Raw genomic sequence first — 18918 nt, 5'->3', positions numbered from 1 at the left:
GTGACGTTTTGACGTCTTAAAAGTGCAGTGCAGCTTTCAAGATGACAAACCGCACTTTTTGCGTGTGTATAGATAGATAAATAAAGTGATTCTGCCATCTTTTGTGGAGACTTCCTGCAGGATGCGCCCTCCTCTTCCTCTTCTCCCCGGCCGTTGTGTCCCGAGTTACCTTTTGTTTTGGTCGTGATGGATGCTACCGCGGCGGCGTGCGAGCGCCGGCGGACCAATGAGGGCCCGCCTGAGCGCGACCGGGGCAAACGGCTCGGGAGGGAGATGGCGCCCAGCTCGAAATCCGAAAAGGACGACGGAAAGCACAAAAGTCCGAGGAAGCACAAAGACCACGTCGTGAAGCTCCTAACGCGTGGCAAGGTAGGCGTCGCGTCAGACGGAGAAACCCGTCGGAGGACTCCGGGGTTCGAAGTAACGCGAAGGCTCCTGTTCGGGACGCTAACTCCGAGCTGCTACCTAGCTTGACGGCTAACTTGAAAGATAACCGCAAGCAGGTGGCTAAGTAGCCAATGGCTCGAAACTTGACAGAACGTGGATTTCTGCCCGCTTTCCCCCGTGTCAGTGATGCTTCCCGTGTATTTTTGTTTGGGTTTAGTGTTGGTCGTGTGGACAGCGGACTGCCGCTTAGCATGTTAGCCGTCAAAGACAATGGCAAGTAGCCGTTGTATCCTCACATTTGAGCCCGACGGACGTCAGTTACTGCTAAAGGGTTAGCAACAGGAAACATATCACCCCCCCCCCCCCCATGCTGTCACTTATCGGATCAGCTGTGAATGTTTGTCTTCCTGGTCACTTTAACTCGGCTCTTGCTGTTTGTCTCCAGTAAAGAAAAAAAAACAAACACCACACCTACCCTTTGCATGATCTGTATTTTAGCCACACATTTTCCTGTGACTCGAGATTCAAGATTCATTGTGTTCCTTGTCATATGTACAGTCAGGCAACGTGTTTCCCTGTTCAATGACATTCTAATTTTTCTGTCCACGGTGAATCCAGACATGTAGGAAAACAAATTAAGCTCAATACTACTAAGATGTGTCAACAGTGCCTCATTTGTCTGTGTTTTGTCCCGCAGCTGGCCGGACAGTTCTCCCAGCGCCTGTTCAGGAAGCTCCCACCTCGGGTTTGTGTCCCTCTGAAGAACATTGTCAGCGAGGAGTTCCTGAGAGCCGGGTCAGTATGGGTTCATTGCCATGGAGATCACGTTTCACAAAGAATATTTCACACCAGCTGGTTTCCTTAGGGCATTCTTGTTAGCATACGTTGTTGTGATGGATGCGAACTCTTCTGTCACACACATACTTTTGAAACCTTAAGGGTGTTTCTCAAAGAAGACACTTCTGTGTGAGTGCCAGGGTTTTAAATTTAAAGAAAAGTCAGTGGCTTGTTTTGGGTGAATATATGTAGCTGAAAATGATGCAGAGCCATTCTGATGAGCAATTCACAAGAAGGCTTCATTTCAACATTGAGCTGTCACGATATATCACAAGCATGTGTTAAAGCCATGCCCTGCTTGTTTTGCTTCCAGACATATATTTCTGGGCTTCACCAAGTGTGGCCGCTATGTTCTGTCCTACACCAGCGACTGCGGAGAGGACGACGACTTCTCTTTCTACACCTATCACCTCTACTGGTGGGAGTTCAACCTGCACAGTCGACTCAAACAGGCACGTGAGGGGTTGCTGAATCATTTGCCTGCCAAGTGGAAAGCTCTTAATGTATTAGGGCAAATTTGTATTCAAACTGATGCAACAGGAGACACATAAATACACCCATTCATACTCAATCAGTATATTTCTGGTGTGCCATAGGGTCCAGGGTTGGTATAAATTCATATTGCATCACATGAATTGAGAACCTTTGAGTTTGAACTAAATGTATAGATGGAATATCGTGTGATGTTTTTTTTTCCTCCCTCTCTCCAGGTCCATCATGTACGACTGTTTGCAGGAGAGGAAATCTACAGCGACCTTTACCTCACTGTGTGCGAGTGGCCCAACGACCATACCAAAATTGTCATCTTTGGATTTAAGTACGTCAAAAATAACGTCCGGCTCCGGGAGTTTATTCACTTTTAATAAGCATGTCTGACGAGTAATGAAGCGTAAATTTACCACCAGTACACGCAGTTCAAGCTCCGTCCTGATGAACTTGATGATGAGTGATGAGAACAATAGGGACATCTACATCACCATCGCTTCCATGCCTCCACCTAAACCGTGCTCAGACTGCAGCCCAGTTCCCTCCGCCACAACCATACGCACAGGTAACACACACTCACACACACATACACACACATTCCGCATGCTGTTTCTATAACATATTTAAAAATCAATCATTCAGACTGGAGGGCATCGTCATAGTCCTTTTGAGCTTCCAGTAGAGGCTGTTTACAAAACGGATGCTGCTGAATCTCTCTGTAAATGGGACTTTTCACTTTCTCTCTCGGTTGTCGCAGGGAGTGGAGAATGTCTGGAGCACGGCTATGTCCTCAACAGCAGGTACCAGGTGGTGTACCCTTTCCCTACCTTTCAGCCGGCCTTCCAGCTTAAAAAGGACCAGGTCATCCTGTTGAACACCAGCTACTCACTGGTGGCCTGCGGCATCTCACTTTGCCCAGGTAACACACATACACACACAAAAATTTAAAAATAGCTGTATCAGCACTTCCTCCTCCATCCAACTGTGTTTCCTGTGCCTCAGGTCGTGTCCACAGTAAATGCATTGATTGTTTTTTTGTTTTTTTTGTGTCTCAAGTCCATTTCCTCGACCCCGACTCTTTCTGCACAGGTCGCCCCGCTGAGCTTTTACTGCATTACCATTGGAAGCGTGCACAACAGTCCGTGTTTATTCAGTTGCACCACTAGTCCGGGATGTTTTTGATAGAGACCGTGCATGATACAGTGGCTCTGCCATCAAGTTAGAATATTTAAAAAAAAAAAAGTCCTTCGCTCAAGGAAGTTTATTTGCACGAGATGCCAAAAATATCTTACTGGAGGAAATCAGTCTTGTCTGATGGGATCGATGCCAAAATTGTCAAACAGACTCCAAGAGATCAGAACCGGGTAAGAGGAGTTAGAGTGCACGCTGAAAAGGGTATAAGTACTCCAAACCAGGTCCAGGCTGTTCAACCCCCAGATAGCCTACACCTGGGGAAAAAAAAAAGAAAATCTGAGTTAAAATACAATGAGTGATTTTGAAGCAGAAACAGGGACAAGCTGTCATTATAAGCAGCAACCTCATGACCAAAAGTAGAATGACTAACGTAGTTGCGTGGCATCCTGGTTCCTGTCAGCCCGAAGGTTGGAGACTGTGCAGTCCATCCTTGCGCTGTCTTTTTAGCCGCGTTGGTTTTTCCCACCGGTTCATAACTTCAGATAAATCAAAACATTAAAAATGGATTTTGTCTCTTCACCCTTCAGGCAAACAGGGTCAGTCATCTCAGATCCTCTACACGAAACGAGCGGCTTTTCCCAGTCAGGCCACCGCATCTCCCAGCCCCGCCTCCTCAGCCTCTTCTTCGTCACTACCTCATGGCTCTCCCGAATGCCAGCCGCCGCCCAGCAGGCCCGCTGTGGTTTCCTCTCCCGCGGCCGGTCAGTCTCAGGCGGCGGTGCGAGCCCGGGAGTTTGCGGCCGACCTCTTCAGGAGGGCCCAGGGAGCATCAGGGAAGGAAAAAGAAGGCCTGACAGAGAGGAGGACAGCTGATGGAGGTGAAAAAGAGGCAACGCAGAAAGCAGGAGAGACCGCGGCGGCGGCAGAGACCCAGAGGGGGGAGCAGGACTGTCGTAGGAGGACGGAGGAGGACAGAAGGACTCGTTTACTGCAAGCATCGACGCCAGGACGCGGCGTGGCACAGTGCACAGAACAAGTTTTGTCTCCCGCCTCTTCCTCGTCCTCCTCCTCCTCTTCATCATCATCATCATCCCCTCCAACCCCAACATCCCCACCCGAGGTGGACGCCAGCGAACCTGGATACGTCAATTACTCGCGCCTTCACTACCGGCTCCAGCAGCCAGGGGCGCCGGAGCAGAGCACAGGGGGCGCAGGAGGTGAGAGAGAAACGAAGACTTCACTCGGATCCGTCTGTGTTTTCTGCCGAGCCTTAGCTGACTCCATATTTTCTGTCTCCAGGATACGAAGATGATAAAGTGCAGCTGCCTTTCACGGTCACTGACCTTAAGGGGCGGAGCCTGCAGCTGGTCACCGGCCCTCACGACGGACAGGTGTGTGATACATTGGACTATTTCCATGCTATTCGCAGAAGGTGGCACGGGCACCTCCAAACACTCAACTTCACACCCGGTGCAGGGACACAACACCTTACGGTTCATTCTCTGAGAACTAACCACTGATTAGCTTAGCATCTGTTAGCTTCATTTATTGTTGCATTTGAGAGAGGACGAGGTAGAGAATAAGGTTAGATGGAGGCAGATGATTCCCTGTGGCGACCCTTGAAGGGAACAGCCGTGCAATACCCTGAGCTCTGAGCTAAGACATTGGCAAACGTGATTATCACAAAGCTTCTGCTGGTTTACATTTTTTTCACAATACATATCGTGACGTAGTGTAAGTCCTGTTAATGTAAAAGAAAAAAAAAAAAACTCCCGTTAATGTTTTGTGCCTGACAGCAAAGGTGAGGTTATGACAAAAAGTTTGATGTCGATTTGAGCAGGATCGGCAGTTTCACAACACCTTCATTTTCACTTTTGGTCATTCATTTTTTATTTTTCACTCAAACAAATGGTACAGTAAAAGCCCCGCTATTTCTTTTTTCAATCCCTAAGTTGCTTCTCATCTCATCTCATCTCATCGCTTAAGTGGTGAGTTAGCAGTGAATCCCGGTCTTCCAAAGCGCTCTAGTGTGCCGGATGTATTTCTGTAAAACACCTCCCAGAAGTCGAACCCTCTTCGCTTGCTATCGAACAGCCTCAGAGAGATGAATGGCTTCTGACCCACTGATGAATCCAGTTTCTGTTGCACGTCCGGGTTTTGTGCTAACAGGAAGTGGTCATATTTCCCTTTCTTCATGTCGCCAACTGGAAACATCTTCCTGCGAGGCGACAGCGTGTGTCCACTGCAGATAATATTTCCGTTTTGCGGGGAGTAAATAATTGTAACTGACTGGCTGCAGCCAGGGTGTTCAGAGTTCACTTCAGGAAGGAAATTAACTAAATGAAATAAATCGTCAGAGCGTGATCTCCGTGATACTGTCGTTTTTCGTTCACAGATTTGAGCAGGAGGCTCAGCTTCAGGCTGACTCCCATAACAAGAGCCTGCCTCCCTTCTCGACGTTCAGCACAGCATTTCTACTTGCATTTCACACAAGGATTTTTTTTGTGCTGCCAACCTTCCATCTGGATTTAAAAAAATAACATATGTGTGCGTGTATTTCAGAGCGTATGCGTGGAGCAGTTGACCCTGGACTTTGAGTATCTTATCAATGAGGTGATCCGTAGCGACGCTGCCTGGGCCCCCCAGTTCTGCTCCTTCAGCGATTACGATGTTGTGATATTAGAGGTGAACACACACACACACATTAAAAACTTCGATAATTACATGGATGTAACTACTTGAAGGCATTTTCGGAATCACTGGAAAACTGTTTACAGCTGACGTGCTTGCTCCAAAATCTTTTCCAGTTGTGGGGAAAAATGGGAAAAATCATTTCTCGTAGCAGAAAAAAACACTTTAAAACCTTTCCAAGCTGATGTTTTTTGGAGTTGATCATGTCTGATAACGAGTCAACCCTTAATGGTGTGGAGCTCACAGCTGTTTGCGATGCATCAGGTCTGTCCAGAGACCAACACCGTGATGATCAACATTGGTCTGCTCCTCCTGGCCTTCTCCACCCTGGACGAGGAGCACTGCCGGTACTCGTTTCCCGTTCCCCAAAGCGCCGCCGAACCCCGTCTCCCTTCCCCCCGCCGACCTTGTCGGGTTTGGTTTTTTTCTCCTCAGGCCGAACACCTACCACTCCAACCTGCAGGTCAGCTGGGACCTCAACACGGGCGCGTGCTGCACCGTGGGTGTTGGCGACCTCACCGAGGTCAAGGGTCAAACCAGGTGACGATGAAGTACTCCCACCCCCCCACCCCAACCCAACCCTGTCCGCTGGTTTCCAGTTGTGCTGAGTGTCCGGTCTCGGTCTCTCCGCAGCGGGAGTGTGTGGAGCTCCTACAGGAAGTCGTGTGTGAACACGGTGATGAAGTGGCTGGTTCCTGAGAGCAGCTCGCGCTACATCAATCGCATGACAAATGAAGCCCTACACAAAGGTGGGTTCTCCACCGACTTTGACAGTTTGTGTGTGTGCGTGCACTATGTGTGTGTCCGGGTGCTAAAGCGGTGATTTGTTTCCTCCGCAGGCTCATCTCTCCAAGTACTGGCAGACAGTGACCGATGTACCTGGATTGTCCTGTGAAAAAAAAAAAACGAAGGAAGAACGCAGGTCCAGAATTTTGGAGCGCCAGAAAGAAGCACATCGTCCGCAGGGTCCCGGGCCGCCTCCAGGGCGCCAACACACAAATACATGGCGTGACTGCACTCTGGTAACGTGCACGTTAAGCTGGAAAAAGCGCTCTGCGGATGAAATACTGAGAAAGATTCTTTTTATAAGTCGTCTATCTTAATCATATCCTTTGTTTTTCCCCTCTTGTATTGTCGTCCCTGCGTACTGTATTACTTTAACCACCGAAACTAAGAGCTGGACTGAATGAGTCATTTTTTACATTTTTGTATTTTATACATAAAAGGTGAACTTGATAGTTGTTTTTTTTTGACTGCAACTGAACCATTGTAACTTCCCCCGCACACACCAGACGTCCACAAGGGGATTTTCAACGTTATGAGTCTTGTGTGTGTGTGTGTGTATGTGTGTGCGTCCATGTGTGTGCACGGGCGTCCATGTGCAAAGTCGTAAAATTCCACCTGTTCTGCCGCTTCAGAACGAGTGGTTTCCTCATCGTGTCCAATCTGAAGTCTTTAGTGTTTAGAGTGAGAATCGGACTGAGACCAGTACTGCCACAACTTTTTCTAGGATCCGCTGATGCAGTGTGTTTACTGTTATGGAAGAAATGCTTTTTTTTTTTCAAATAAATAAAATGTTTAAGATATTTAACATTGTTCGGAAGCAAAGTCTTCATGCAGCTCACTCGCGGCAGTGTGTATTTCAAGTTTTGCTTGCTTTTTCCATCATTTATTCCTTGTTGAACTAAAAACACATAAAGGCGAATATTCAGCCTTTCTGTTGGACATTCGGTTTCCCATCCGGGGTTTATATTGGCTGGAAAAGTCTAGAGTTTCTGTGGTCGCAGCTGAGCGAGTAAAGGAGGAAAAGACACTTGCACATCTTTTTAGAGACCAATCACATCCTCTTTAGTCAACAGTGAGAAATCAAAGCTACAAACGTTGATCACAGGTTCAAGTACAAAGTTGCTTGGCGTGATAAAAAAGTTGAGCAGCCACGAACCCGGGGAGTGGGGCAGGGGTGGGGGCCACCTCACATTTCTCAAAATAGCAAAACACCACAGAGGTCCGTGTTTGTTTTTCGGTCCAGTTAAGATTTTGATTTTTGCCCCTAAGTGACAAACACATGCAAATACAACCAGGGTCGATGAGGTACCCCTTGAATAATTTAGCGTTGGTGTTCTGAATAACATCACTGATAATATTTATTTATATTTATGTATATATATATATATTTTTTTTTTTTTCTAATTTCTGTCCCAAAATCTGCACCTAAAATTAAAACCCACTCATGTACTTTGAGAAGCTGCTGGCGGACTAGTGCTCTTTCAGAAGAGGGGCGTGGGGAGGGAGGAGGGGTCACCATATTCACAAGCTTGGTCCAACACGATAAAAATATAGATCAGTACTCTGGAACGTGGGCACACCACAACATACATCTTAAGGCAATAATGGTTCAACCACATACAAATACTTTGGATAATACAGACTGCTCATCACTGACAGAAAGAAGTAAAACATTACTTAAAACACTAGTAAAACTTGAGTTTCAGCTGATACACAGGTTGCCGTGGATACAGAGGTGTTGAGTGCTTCGGATTGGCTGGTTTCACTGCATCTCTGAAGGTCCTTGCAGTGGGGGTTTGGTAAAGGGGTGGGTCAATAGAGTGACCTGTGTGTGTGTGTGTGTGTGTGTGTGTGTGTGTTGCTGTGAAACATGGTGATGATGACAATGAAAGGAAAAGATGGATGAAAAAGACAGAGTGGACTCATTAGGAAAAAAACGCTCCCATTTCTGATTCCGTTTCTTTTTTTTTTCAACATCTAGGAAAAGCTGATGACAACACCAAACACTACTTCACAGAACCTTCATTTTTATTAATCCACTGATACAGAATATTCAGGATACAAGCTTTCTTCCAGCTAGAAATCTCTCAAAGGCACAGAGAGTCAGTTAGTTGGCCAAATTAGAAAGAAGAGACAGGGAGTAAAATGTAGCACATACAAATAATTCATGATGCACGACGCGGCTGTTTCCAGGCGCTACAAAAAATTATGAAATGTTTTTTTTGTTTTTTTTTTAGACAGTGCCATTAAAGTCTATCTCCACTGCATAGTCGTTCCTTTAAAGGCGATGTGAGTGATATTTTCGAGTCTAGAGGACGACGAAGAGCCGTCTCTCCACAGCGATCAGGTCAGAGCGGTTTAAGGCGGGTAGAAAGGGTGCACGGGGAAGGAAGGAGGGGATTGTGTTTTCAGGTGAAGGCAAAGAGAAAACAGCAGCAGCGAAAAATGGAAGAGGGGAAAAAAAAGGCAAGATCGCACAAACCAGGTGATCACACTAAAACACTGAACATGATTCGTCTGCGGCCCGGAGGCAGACTCGGGGTGGTCGTGGGTGTGGAATGGGATGACATGATTTGAGATTTAAAGCACAGGTGTGTGTGTGTGTGTTTGTGTGTGTGTGTGTGTCAGTTGTACATGTGAGTAACTAAGGCGGCGTGTCGTGCGTCTCAGTCAGAGAGTGCAGGGCTAGGCTGGTCTTGGGCTGCTTGGCGGGCGGCTCCATCACCTCCTTGTCTTCGTCCAGGACGTTCAGAGAGGCCGACTGCAGCACCAGATCGGCGCTCTCCTCCTCGCTGTCCTCATCTTCATCGTCGTCCTCCTCATCTGAGAAAGACGGCCGTGGACAAGACATAACAGGAACATGTCAGCGGGAGCTGAAGCGGGGACTGCGTTTGTTGGTGGTGCCGCGCCGAGGTTACCTTTCTCCAGGTCCGGAACGATTCGGTTCTTGACGGTGCTGGCGAACTGAACGGCGAAGGAAGAACGGGACGTTACAAACACGGCAAAATGAAAAGGGCGTTGAACCGCCGGCCGTGGGTGTTGACCTACTTCTCCCATGACAGCGATCGGAGTCTCTCCTTTGGCCTGGGCAACCCGGTGCTCTATCAGGTAGTACATGTACTCGTCGTACAGCAGGCGGATCAGGTGAAAGGAGCCGAAGCTGGCGGCGCTGCGCAGGGTCAGGTCCCGGATCACCATGGAACTGGGAGGAGAGGAGCGGCCGCGGGACATGAGTGCCAAACTAACCCTGAGCATCCTCCTGCTATGACTCTGCTGCCAGCACTCCTACCTGTAGAAGGACCAGTTGAGCAGGAAGGCTTTGGCGGCCTTGGGCAGGGCGACGGGATTGGACTCGTAGGGCTTCAGGACCTGGGAGACGACGCTGTCCAGCCAGGAGGCCCACTGCTCCAGGGAGTTCTGCTGCTGCAGGGTCAGCTTGAAGTCCTGCTCCAGCCGCTGGACGATGCGGTCCTCGCACTGGCAGACCCAGGAGGCTTGTTCCTGGTGGGGTAGGGTGGGAGAGGTAGACTGCGTCAGGGTTCCACTCTATAAGGGACTCAAACAGCTCAGGTTCCACAGACCCACGACCCCCAATGTGGGGGGCAAATGATCTCAGGTAATGCTAAGCAAATGTTTTGATTTATTGCCAAAAAAAATCGGGAAAATGCATGTAATTCCTCACATAAGTTGTTTTTTTAGCTTTAGAATGTGGTCATTTGTTTATGTTCCCTTTCTTGGGTCATCTCATTCACTTGTTACAATTCGAGGTGATTTTGCAAGCGAGTGAATGTCCTGGGACCCTGCGCTCCGACTCCTCCTAACTCTGTAACAGACGTAGAGGAGTAGAGGAGACGACTGACCTGAACGTTTGTGAAATCGACCCGGTTGAGGTCCGAGAGCATCTGGTTGATTTGTGCCGAGTTCTGGAGGACAGCGCGGGCGGCCTGGGCCAGGTGGTTCAAGCTGGTGTAGCGGCGCAGCGTTTGGGAAAAGGAGCCGACGCACACCACCTGAGGGGGGGAACGCGTCAGGACACAGCAGGACACAGCAGGACACAGCAGGACACAGCAGGCCACGGCGACGCTGCGGGTGTGACAACCCGTCGCTTCCCATCGAACCAACGGCACTTTGACGGCATTAGTGCGAACGGCCGCACGGAACATCGTGACTCCACTCACAGATCATTCCGTTTACAAACAATACCTTGGTGCGGACCATCTCTTCTGGGATGTTCATCATGGCGCCGGACAGCCAGTTCTCCAGGCTCTTGGCAAAGTTGCGGATGGCCTGAGTTAAGGCACCTGGCGGCGAGAAGAGACGTCGAGGGGTAAATACCGCCCCACGCACACACGCACACACACACTGTCTTGGGTGACTTCTCCAGCTCTGGCCGGCCCGACAAACCTACTTGGAATGGGTCTGAGCACATCGGGGATGAGGATCTCCACCAGGGTCTGGTAGAGCACGTTGTCACACTCCCGGGTCCACTGCAGCAACGGCTCGAACTTACACAGCAGCACCAGGCACGATTTGGGAAGCCGCTTCTCCGACTCGTTGTGGCTGGAAGGAGGGGCGACAGGGAGGACAGAGGCGTCAGTGCGCGAGGAGACGCAAGCGTGCACGCTCTGTCGGTGGCACGTTCGCCGTGTCTGGTCCTCACAGGTTGAGCGATTCTGTGTCACTGCTCTGGCTGAATCTCCAGAAGGATTTCCACAGGGTCTCCACCAGGGTGAACTGGAGGTTGACCATCACATCCAGAATGGCCTGCGGGAAGGAGGGGCCATATCAAACCCATGGAGGTTAGAAGAGATGGAGACCCCTGGTCGTCATGGCAACCTAAGGCCCGAGACATCTGGAAAGACTCCGGTCCGGGGCCGCCCACCTCGCAGTGTTCTCTGTAGAGGGTCTGGAAGGCTTTCAGGTGCTCCGGCAGGATCCCGTCGGGCAGGGGGCGATCCCGCAGGTCGATCTCCACGAATTCCGGCAGGGGTCGTGACGCTTCTGCGTGGGTCAAAGCACAAGACTGGCTGAGACTGCTGAGTCTTTACCCCGGGTTGTGTTTACAAAACTGAAGCAAAGGATTCAAAAACAAAATTGTAATAAACAGAGTTAAAGAAGTGCGTCTGAGTGTGGCCGCTCACCCAGGAACTGCTGGTACTGCTGCACCTGTGCGGAAATATCACAGAGCACAGCGCCCTGCTGCTGACCCGTCCCGCCTGATGTCCCGTTGGTGATCCCCTGCGCCTTCTGAATCGGTTTTATCCTGTTGGAAACAGAACCAAAGGCATGGTGGGAGCAGCCAGAGCGAACAGTGATACTATCCCTATCATTGCTATTCACTTTTTTTTTTTTTTTCTGTGGACTTTTGTGATTTGTTTCTTAGAAGTTCAGCTCCTTGTTTTAACCGTGCTTGCGTCTGAGATCATAGTTGAGGTGTTTGGGACCTGGACTCCAGGCATAGATACCTGTTCTTCTGTGAGAAGGGCTGCTGCCTCATGGCCATGTGCTGCTGCTCATCCATCAGTCTGAGCAAAGGCGAGCCCGACTTGATCCTCAGACCGTAGTAATGGTACTTGGAGTTTCCCCTGAAACGCACGTGTCCAGAGTTGAGGGGGGGAACCCGGACACCCGTCCTGCCGAGGTGGCGGTTGAACTACCTGGTGCCTAATCTTCGCGTGCGGAGCCCCATGAAGACAGACCGGATGAGTTTTCCGAAGGAGGCGGCGTTGACCGGCTCCAGCTTCTGCTCCTGACAGTGCAGCAGGTAGTGATAGTAGAGGGTGCAGCGAGGTAAACTCACCCCCTCTGCCCCCTCGTAGTTCTCACACAGCCACTGCACCTGGAGGGGGGCAGACGGGGACGCTCAGCCTGCGTGGCGCCTCAGCCGGTGCAGCTGAAAGCCTCTGCCCTTTGACCCGGTGTACTCACGGTAGCGGGCGGTGCGCGAGAGTTCGGGCTGGAGTACGTCTGTCCGCCTCCGCCCGCGCCGGCGCCCCCTCCTCCCAGCACGTAAGCTCCCTGAATGACATAGCCCGCTCCGGCGGCGGCGGCACCCCCGCTGTTGGCTCCCGCTGTTGCCACGGAAACAGACTGCGAGGTCACAGAGCCGCTGATGTCAGACTCGGAGCTGGATGTGGCCTCGTAGTAGTTGGAGGAGGAGGCGGGAGGGGTCTGGGAGTAGAGCGGGGAGTCGGAAAAAGGGTAGTTGCTGGATCGGCTGCGAGAGGGAAGGCGTTTGGGAGGTGAGAGGCCGGCAGAGGTTTATCACATGGTGGACGCGCAGGAAAACAAACGGCAAACGCGGCATCCTTCTACTCACATGGTCGAGGTTGTGAAGGTGGTATCCCCCCCGCCTCCGTCCACGTACTGCACCTGGCCCGTGTAGACCTGCTCTACCTTCACGGAAGGGAGAGAGCAGCTTTTCAAGGAGCCGTAATCTACCTGATTATCACGGCCATCCAGCTAAAGTACACAAGTGTCAAGAGAGGTCGTCTGTGGCCCTGGACCTGCAGAGAAACTACCAGCCGCTCTTTCCAAAGTGAAAGCTGCTGTCCACTTCCTGTCCAGAAAAAACACTTTGACACTCGGGTTTCGGACGGCTAAAGCAGCTCTGAGCTCACAGGTAGGGCTGGTTGGACCTAGAAGAGTGAACACTGACCTATCATCCATCAGGAACTCTGATGTTCATGGTGATTTCTTTTGTCCTCCTTTGTTCTGAGGTTAGCATTAATGCGAACACATACCCCTGGATCAATCTGCACCCAGCTGGTTCACCTGATGATTGACAGCTAACGGTCGTCTCCCCTCACAACGGACAATCTGTGACCGTGCAGTGAAAAGGGTACGTGATATTCCCTCTCCAGAATTCTTGCATCCGCCTCTGAGTGACTCCTCTTTGCAGCATCTCTGGTCTGATGTCACACATTCACCCCTTCCTGTTCTGAACCTAACGGAGCAGAGAACCCTCTGTCCCTCTGCAACTTTGTGTCTTCCTTCATGAGCTGAAGATCATCCCTTTCTCTCTTTCTTTGTCCTCCTTCTGGCTGCACTGAACATACACACACACACACAAACACACAGCACTGAGCAGCTGCCACTACACTTCTATTCAAACAGGTGTCCGCCACACTGTACATTTATAAACACCTATTTATCCATATAAAACTATTATTGAAAATATTTCTTCCACAAAAAACAGAGTGAATTCTCTGTGGAAGAAAGGCGTGTTTTTACATGCTTCAAGATTTCAAAGCCCAGAGGTGAAAAGGTGGAGGTGTAACAAAAGAATGGCTCGCTGAACTTTTGGTTTGCGAGAAAGGAGAAAAACAAATCCTGAGGAAGCTGCGCGTACTAACACAGCATTTCTCTTTTACTTGTGCACAGCCTGATATATTTTGAAATTGGGCCAAAAAATGTGGTTATCCTTCCGGCTTTACACTGGTTACACCGGCCTTGAATCTACTGTTTCATGTATCTCACGCCGATTGCGTCCCACACACACACACACTCTTTGTGAAAATGTGTCACGACTAACATTAATTTCAGGTGGGATTAATGGGCGTCTTCTTTGCAAATAACCCACCATGCACTTTCAGGAACACGTGTGTGACACAGCATGACCTGTAGCGTTTAGTGCTAGTGTGTGTCTCAGCTGGCCTGCAGAGGTCAGAGTGAGCCACTGTTCAGAGGGGCAGGAGGGGGTTTCTCTCCTCTGACCCACTCTTTTTTTCTCCATCTACAGCAGGACCACATCTGGGTCTCCACTTTTGTTGAGTGCATTCGTTGTCAGCTCTTCGAGCTCAACACGGAGAAACGTGCTGTCTTTACCTCCGGGTTAATGTGCACCGACTGGAGGTTGTTGATGTGGCCGGACTGAATCCTCTTGGTCTGCGACACCGCCTGCAACACTGACCTCTGCTGGTGAGCAAAGCCAGTTTCAGGTAAAACTTCAGCAGCTTGGGTCATGAACATGTGGCGAAGCCAGCTCCTAATGCATACATAAAAGTGTGTGTTTTGTGTATGTGTGTGTGTGTGTGTGTGTGTGTGTGAGTGCGTGCGTGCCCGTGCGTGTGTGTGTTACCTGCGGGTTGGCCTGCACTTGCTGCACCACCTGTGTGGGGACAGCTGGAGCAGGGGGGCTGGAGTCCGACAAACTGTCATTGGAGTGAGCGGAACCCTCTGCGGATCGCACAAGGAAGGTGAGGGGGGACAAAAAAGTTCATATATCAGATTAACAAAACCTATCACACAGAAGCACACACCAGCGTCAGCACTCACGATACACTGGCTCCAAATCGTAATAACAGCCGCTGCAGAACATCCCGCATCCAACTTTGGGTTTTGCACAGTGGGGGACAGACTGACAACGAGGAGGTTTCTGTCAAACTCCCCTCTCGCGTTTATATGTTGTATGGAGAAGGGCAGCCTTGGACAGCTAATCTCCCCAGATGGAGAGAAATCCTTCCATCTTGTAAACATGCAGATCGGATGAGAGAGGGAAGGGACGGATACAAGGGGGATAATAGATAGAGGGAGTAAACAGAGGATGGAGGGTAACATTCACTTCCTCGTACCCTTTTACTGTAATGATTTCCCTCTTCTTACCATTATGTCCTTCTTTTTGCCACGGTGAAGGACAAAAGCTAATCTTTCCAGGCCAGAATACGGCCAGAAATAAAACACCAACCAGACCTCAGTTTAAATCTGCGTCACAACGTGAGAGAGAGCATCTCCTGAAATATTTGGAAATAAACAACAGTGCCTGGGGACGTGGAGTGACACTCCGCCTGCAAGCCCCCTGGGGTCCGTCGAGTCTCACACCGCCTCCCATCAAAATACACAAATGCAAACAAGTGTTGCACAAGTAAACACCCAGTCTCTCTCCACCTGGTAACCACGGAAACAGCTCCGGCCACTCCGATATAACTGTATTTTCTACATCGGAAGAGGCAGAGTTTTCACTTATACACTCATCAATTCCCCACGCTGCTTGTCTTTCTTAAAGGCTCGAGGAGGCGGGGGTAATCCAAGCTGACACCTTTTCTAGATCGGGCCCTCTTGCTGCTATCTACCAACCCCCCTTTACCGCCGGTCGAAAAATAATTACCAGGCGAATCAATTTCCCCTCTGCTGAAAAGATCGCTCCGATTTAATTCACTTACACCTGAGGTTTGGGAGATTGGCCATTTTCTAATTTCACATTCCTCCTATGTTACTCCCACTGCCCACTCAAAATGTGATTAGGCGGCGTTCCCCACAGGCCGGCAGTGGGATCCATTTGAAACAGGCCATCTCTCTCTGTCTCTCTCTCAATCTCTGCTGGCTGCTGTGGTACATTATTGCCTAGATTCGAAGGACAAAAAAAATAGTTGTAATGCAGTAGCTAACTCAACAAGATGATCCTGTTCATCTGTGGCGGCGGGGGTCCCAGACTAACCTGTTATCTAAACAAAGACAGACGCATGGAGGGAAAAGCATGACGCGGCCTCTCTGCCTGATCCTCCATAAATCGCTGCGGTAACACACGCCCCGCTCTTTTTACTTTTATATCACCTTGTATACTTACAAAGCGCTAATCTCGCTATTCACCGTTAGTACGAGAACTTGCTCATTGTTATTTTCCGAGCAGGAGGAAAAGCCCCCGGGCACGCGAGTCTTTAACTCTGGGTGAGAGTGCGCCGTCACCCGATACCAGGGGAAAAGATCTACTAATAGAAGCCCCTAAAATAATCGTATGTGTAGACAACAGCTTTGAGATCAAATACTTTTTCATTGGCACTGGTCAAAGAGCAGATTTCAACATGTCACCTTCTTTCTTTATGGATTTTTTATTACATTTATTTTAATTCAAAGCACAAGTATACATTTATTTAACCAATGCTAAACACCACATCATCTACTCAGCAAGACCACTGGTTTTATTTGTTGCCTGATGAAGGAATTGTAAAGTTTAAGTGGCAAAAGCCCAACAACTCTGTGTAATGAGGTGCAGCGGAAAGGGGAAGTCAGATGAAATCCCCGTGCTCGAGTCTTCCCCGGAGACCCCACCTGGGATGTCTTCACCTGGACAAACAACCTCTGAGGGAACTCAACGTCATTCAAGTCACCATAAACGTTCAGGTCGAGCGATACGGCCTCCGTGAGGCAGATATCAGTCAAGGTGAACAAAAAACAATATTTGAGTTTGGTGAATGTTGAACTTTTGTGCCAAAACAGACAGCAGTTTAACTCCCGTTTAGGGCAACTTAATATAAAACTTAATGCTTTTTAAATGTTTAGTCTTAAAAGTTAATTGCGCTAACTGACCATTTTGACTGGATGGTTTTAAAATATCATCCAAACATAAATTTGGTCAGGTGTGAGCTTTGCCTCTGACATTATGGACATTGTTGTAGTCTGACAAAAAATATAGATGTACTTGCTATTTAATTTGATTATCATATTAATTTTATAAATTTTTATAGAAGAATCCAATTTAAATTTCCCACACCCCCTGAACGCCACTGTCAAATGACCTGTTTGCTGGTAAACACTAGTTTATGTATAGACAACAGACAAACAGCTCAACTTCATCTGACAGGTAATGCTTGTCATTTACCATAATTAATTTAATTACATTGACAAGATTTCATTCACAAAAGAAACCCCGACTGAAATTCTCAAATTTTGTTCCCTATTTCATGTAACTTGTCCCTTATTTTGCATTTTGGAGCAACTCTGCAGCTTCACTGTTAAGTGCTGTGTTTCAACACATTATGAAGATTGATACTATACCCCCTGCATTTTTTTGCATCAGAAATCTGTTCCTGGACACGAGACAAACAACCGACCAGGACGGCAACCAAAACCGCATGCTCTGATGTCACTTCCCCTGAACGCATGTGAGCTCGAGAGAGCGTCCAGACCATGGACGTTTGTGCTTGTGTCTCTCACCTGTAACCGTTACTATGATGTACTGTGGCGAGTTGCTCTGACCATTGCTCTTCTGGACTGCAGAGTGCTGGATTTCGGGGCTTATGTAGTGCTGCTGCGTGGGAGTGGTCAGAACCACTGCCTTCTGGCTCTGAGCCTGGGTGGGTGGGGCTTGAGAACAAAGTGCATCCTGTCCCGTTTTTGAGGCAATGGCTGATTGGCTTGCTGATGCAATGGTTCCAGAGGTTAGCGGTATATCTGACAGGAAGTGTGCAGCCTTTGCAGACGAGGGTGTGGTGGCAGCAGGTGTTGCTATGGTTACCGAGTTGGCCTGTTGAGGCTGAAGGTCCTCTGAGTATCCAGAAGTTGCCATGGCAACCAATGCTTTGAGGCACTAATTCTGTAGATAAAAAGGAGATGAAAATCAGTGCTATAAGCGCTGTAAAAATGCACACATGCTCAAAATGGGAGCAAACGGTTTCACCCTTATGTGCCAGCTAAGTAAACCTAGTAAGTGTGTGTGAAATACAGCAGAAGGAAGAGGAGGTGGAGAAGGAAGTGGGGGGGTTTTGTCTTGGACTAAGCAACAGTTTCGAACCTTTCCTGTTTAAAAGAACGGGATCTCAAACAACACGGAATAAAGTTAGCTCAGCCCGGCAGCTGGGTATTTTAACATAAACGTTCACGCCAACGGCGCCGGATTCGTGTTCACAACAACCCCTCAGTGCCAGTCTGGGCTTGAAAGCCATCCCACCGGAGGGAAAAACCAATCCGGCGTCCGCCGACACGGCAAACAGGACGGCCGGGCGGCTATCTGGCACACCGAGTTCCCGGGAGTGACTCCTCATGTCACACCGACAAACTTTTCATAAGTCACTCGGCGAAAACGCGGTACGCAGCGCCCCGCCTGCTACGAGCTCCGTGACTTTGAACGCCTTTTTAAAAAGACGCGAACGGGTTTCCGTGTCGTGTCGTCGGAAAGCTCGCAGAGAAAGTGAGTTGACCGGGCGAGGAGGGCGACAGCGTCCCCGTCACCCCCCGCCGCCGACGGGCAGCTCACGTTAACTTATGACGTTTCGGAGGCGAGCTAGCTAGTTTTGCTAGCGACCGACGCTGGTTCGTTACCGACCGCCGGCCGACCAGTCGGGCTTCCCTTAAAAAAAACTCGTCACCGGAGTTTTCGGATTGTAAACCCGAGCGTTCCGGCGGAGGGGGCGGTGGTGTGTAAGGGAGGGGGGGGGTTAAAGTAAAAGTTGTAATTGTCACCGGGGGCTACCGCACACCCGCCATCTTGTGCTCTTATCAAAAGATCTGACATCGCCATAACAACGGTCTCTCGCTTGGCAAGAAGCTAGCAACCACTTTCATCACCGACACGTTCGACCGATTTCCGACCAACGCTAATGCTAGTACGGACAAGCACACGCGCAGAACTTAAAAACAAACAAATTGGAATCGTAAACATTGAACTTTTTCACCTTTAGTTTATCCCAGTAATGTCCTTTTTTGTCGTTAAGTTTTTTTTCCCCTTAGATTGAGGTTGTTGATTTCCGTTGCTTGGTTCTTGTCGCCAGGACTACCGTGACTATGGCGCCTTGCCTTCACCGGGGCAACTGTTGCTACCCTCTCGTCGACGCCCCGCCCAATGCTGCGTGCTGATTGGATGATTCGGGAGGTGGTCTCTGC

At 49.3% G+C, this 18918-nt stretch overlaps 2 protein-coding genes across 4 annotated transcripts; one reads left to right on the top strand and one right to left on the bottom strand.

Moving 5' to 3' along the window:
• Positions 1–166: 166 nt before the first annotated feature.
• On the top strand, positions 167–7121 carry dcaf15 (DDB1 and CUL4 associated factor 15). Its single transcript, XM_086142899.1, has 13 exons — positions 167–369; positions 1085–1182; positions 1538–1676; positions 1935–2041; positions 2130–2275; positions 2468–2629; positions 3432–4061; positions 4144–4235; positions 5407–5529; positions 5800–5882; positions 5971–6075; positions 6169–6284; positions 6375–7121. Exons 1-13 carry the CDS (start codon positions 187–189, stop codon positions 6428–6430), a joined length of 2040 nt encoding a protein of 679 aa, XP_085999025.1. The 5' UTR covers positions 167–186; the 3' UTR covers positions 6431–7121.
• A 1210-nt stretch (positions 7122–8331) lies between these two features.
• rfx1b (regulatory factor X, 1b (influences HLA class II expression)) lies at positions 8332–18859 on the bottom strand. 3 transcript variants are annotated; one of them, XM_086142896.1, is made up of 18 exons: positions 18711–18859; positions 17254–17632; positions 14402–14499; positions 14149–14238; positions 12641–12717; positions 12250–12538; positions 11979–12160; positions 11787–11906; positions 11463–11584; positions 11204–11322; positions 10982–11085; positions 10730–10881; positions 10525–10622; positions 10182–10331; positions 9611–9822; positions 9370–9523; positions 9240–9285; positions 8332–9144 (listed from the first exon to the last, which is right to left on the bottom strand). In XM_086142896.1, exons 2-18 carry the CDS (start codon positions 17603–17605, stop codon positions 8966–8968), a joined length of 2544 nt encoding a protein of 847 aa, XP_085999022.1. In that variant the 5' UTR covers positions 17606–17632; positions 18711–18859; the 3' UTR covers positions 8332–8965. The 3 variants fall into 3 exon arrangements, with proteins under 3 accessions (XP_085999022.1, XP_085999023.1, XP_085999024.1); XM_086142897.1 differs by having other exon boundaries at positions 14149–14235; XM_086142898.1 differs by lacking the exon at positions 14149–14238 and having other exon boundaries at positions 18711–18858.
• Between the last annotated feature and the right edge of the window lie 59 nt (positions 18860–18918).

Source organism: Fistularia commersonii, chromosome 35, assembly GCF_037954325.1.
Source record: "Fistularia commersonii isolate RoL2024-O1a breed Wild chromosome 35, RoL_Fcom_v1.0, whole genome shotgun sequence".
NCBI classification, from domain to species: domain Eukaryota; kingdom Metazoa; phylum Chordata; class Actinopteri; order Syngnathiformes; family Fistulariidae; genus Fistularia; species Fistularia commersonii.
The sequence above is the reverse complement of the archived record's forward strand: the minus strand, read 5'-3'. Positions and strand labels throughout refer to the sequence as shown.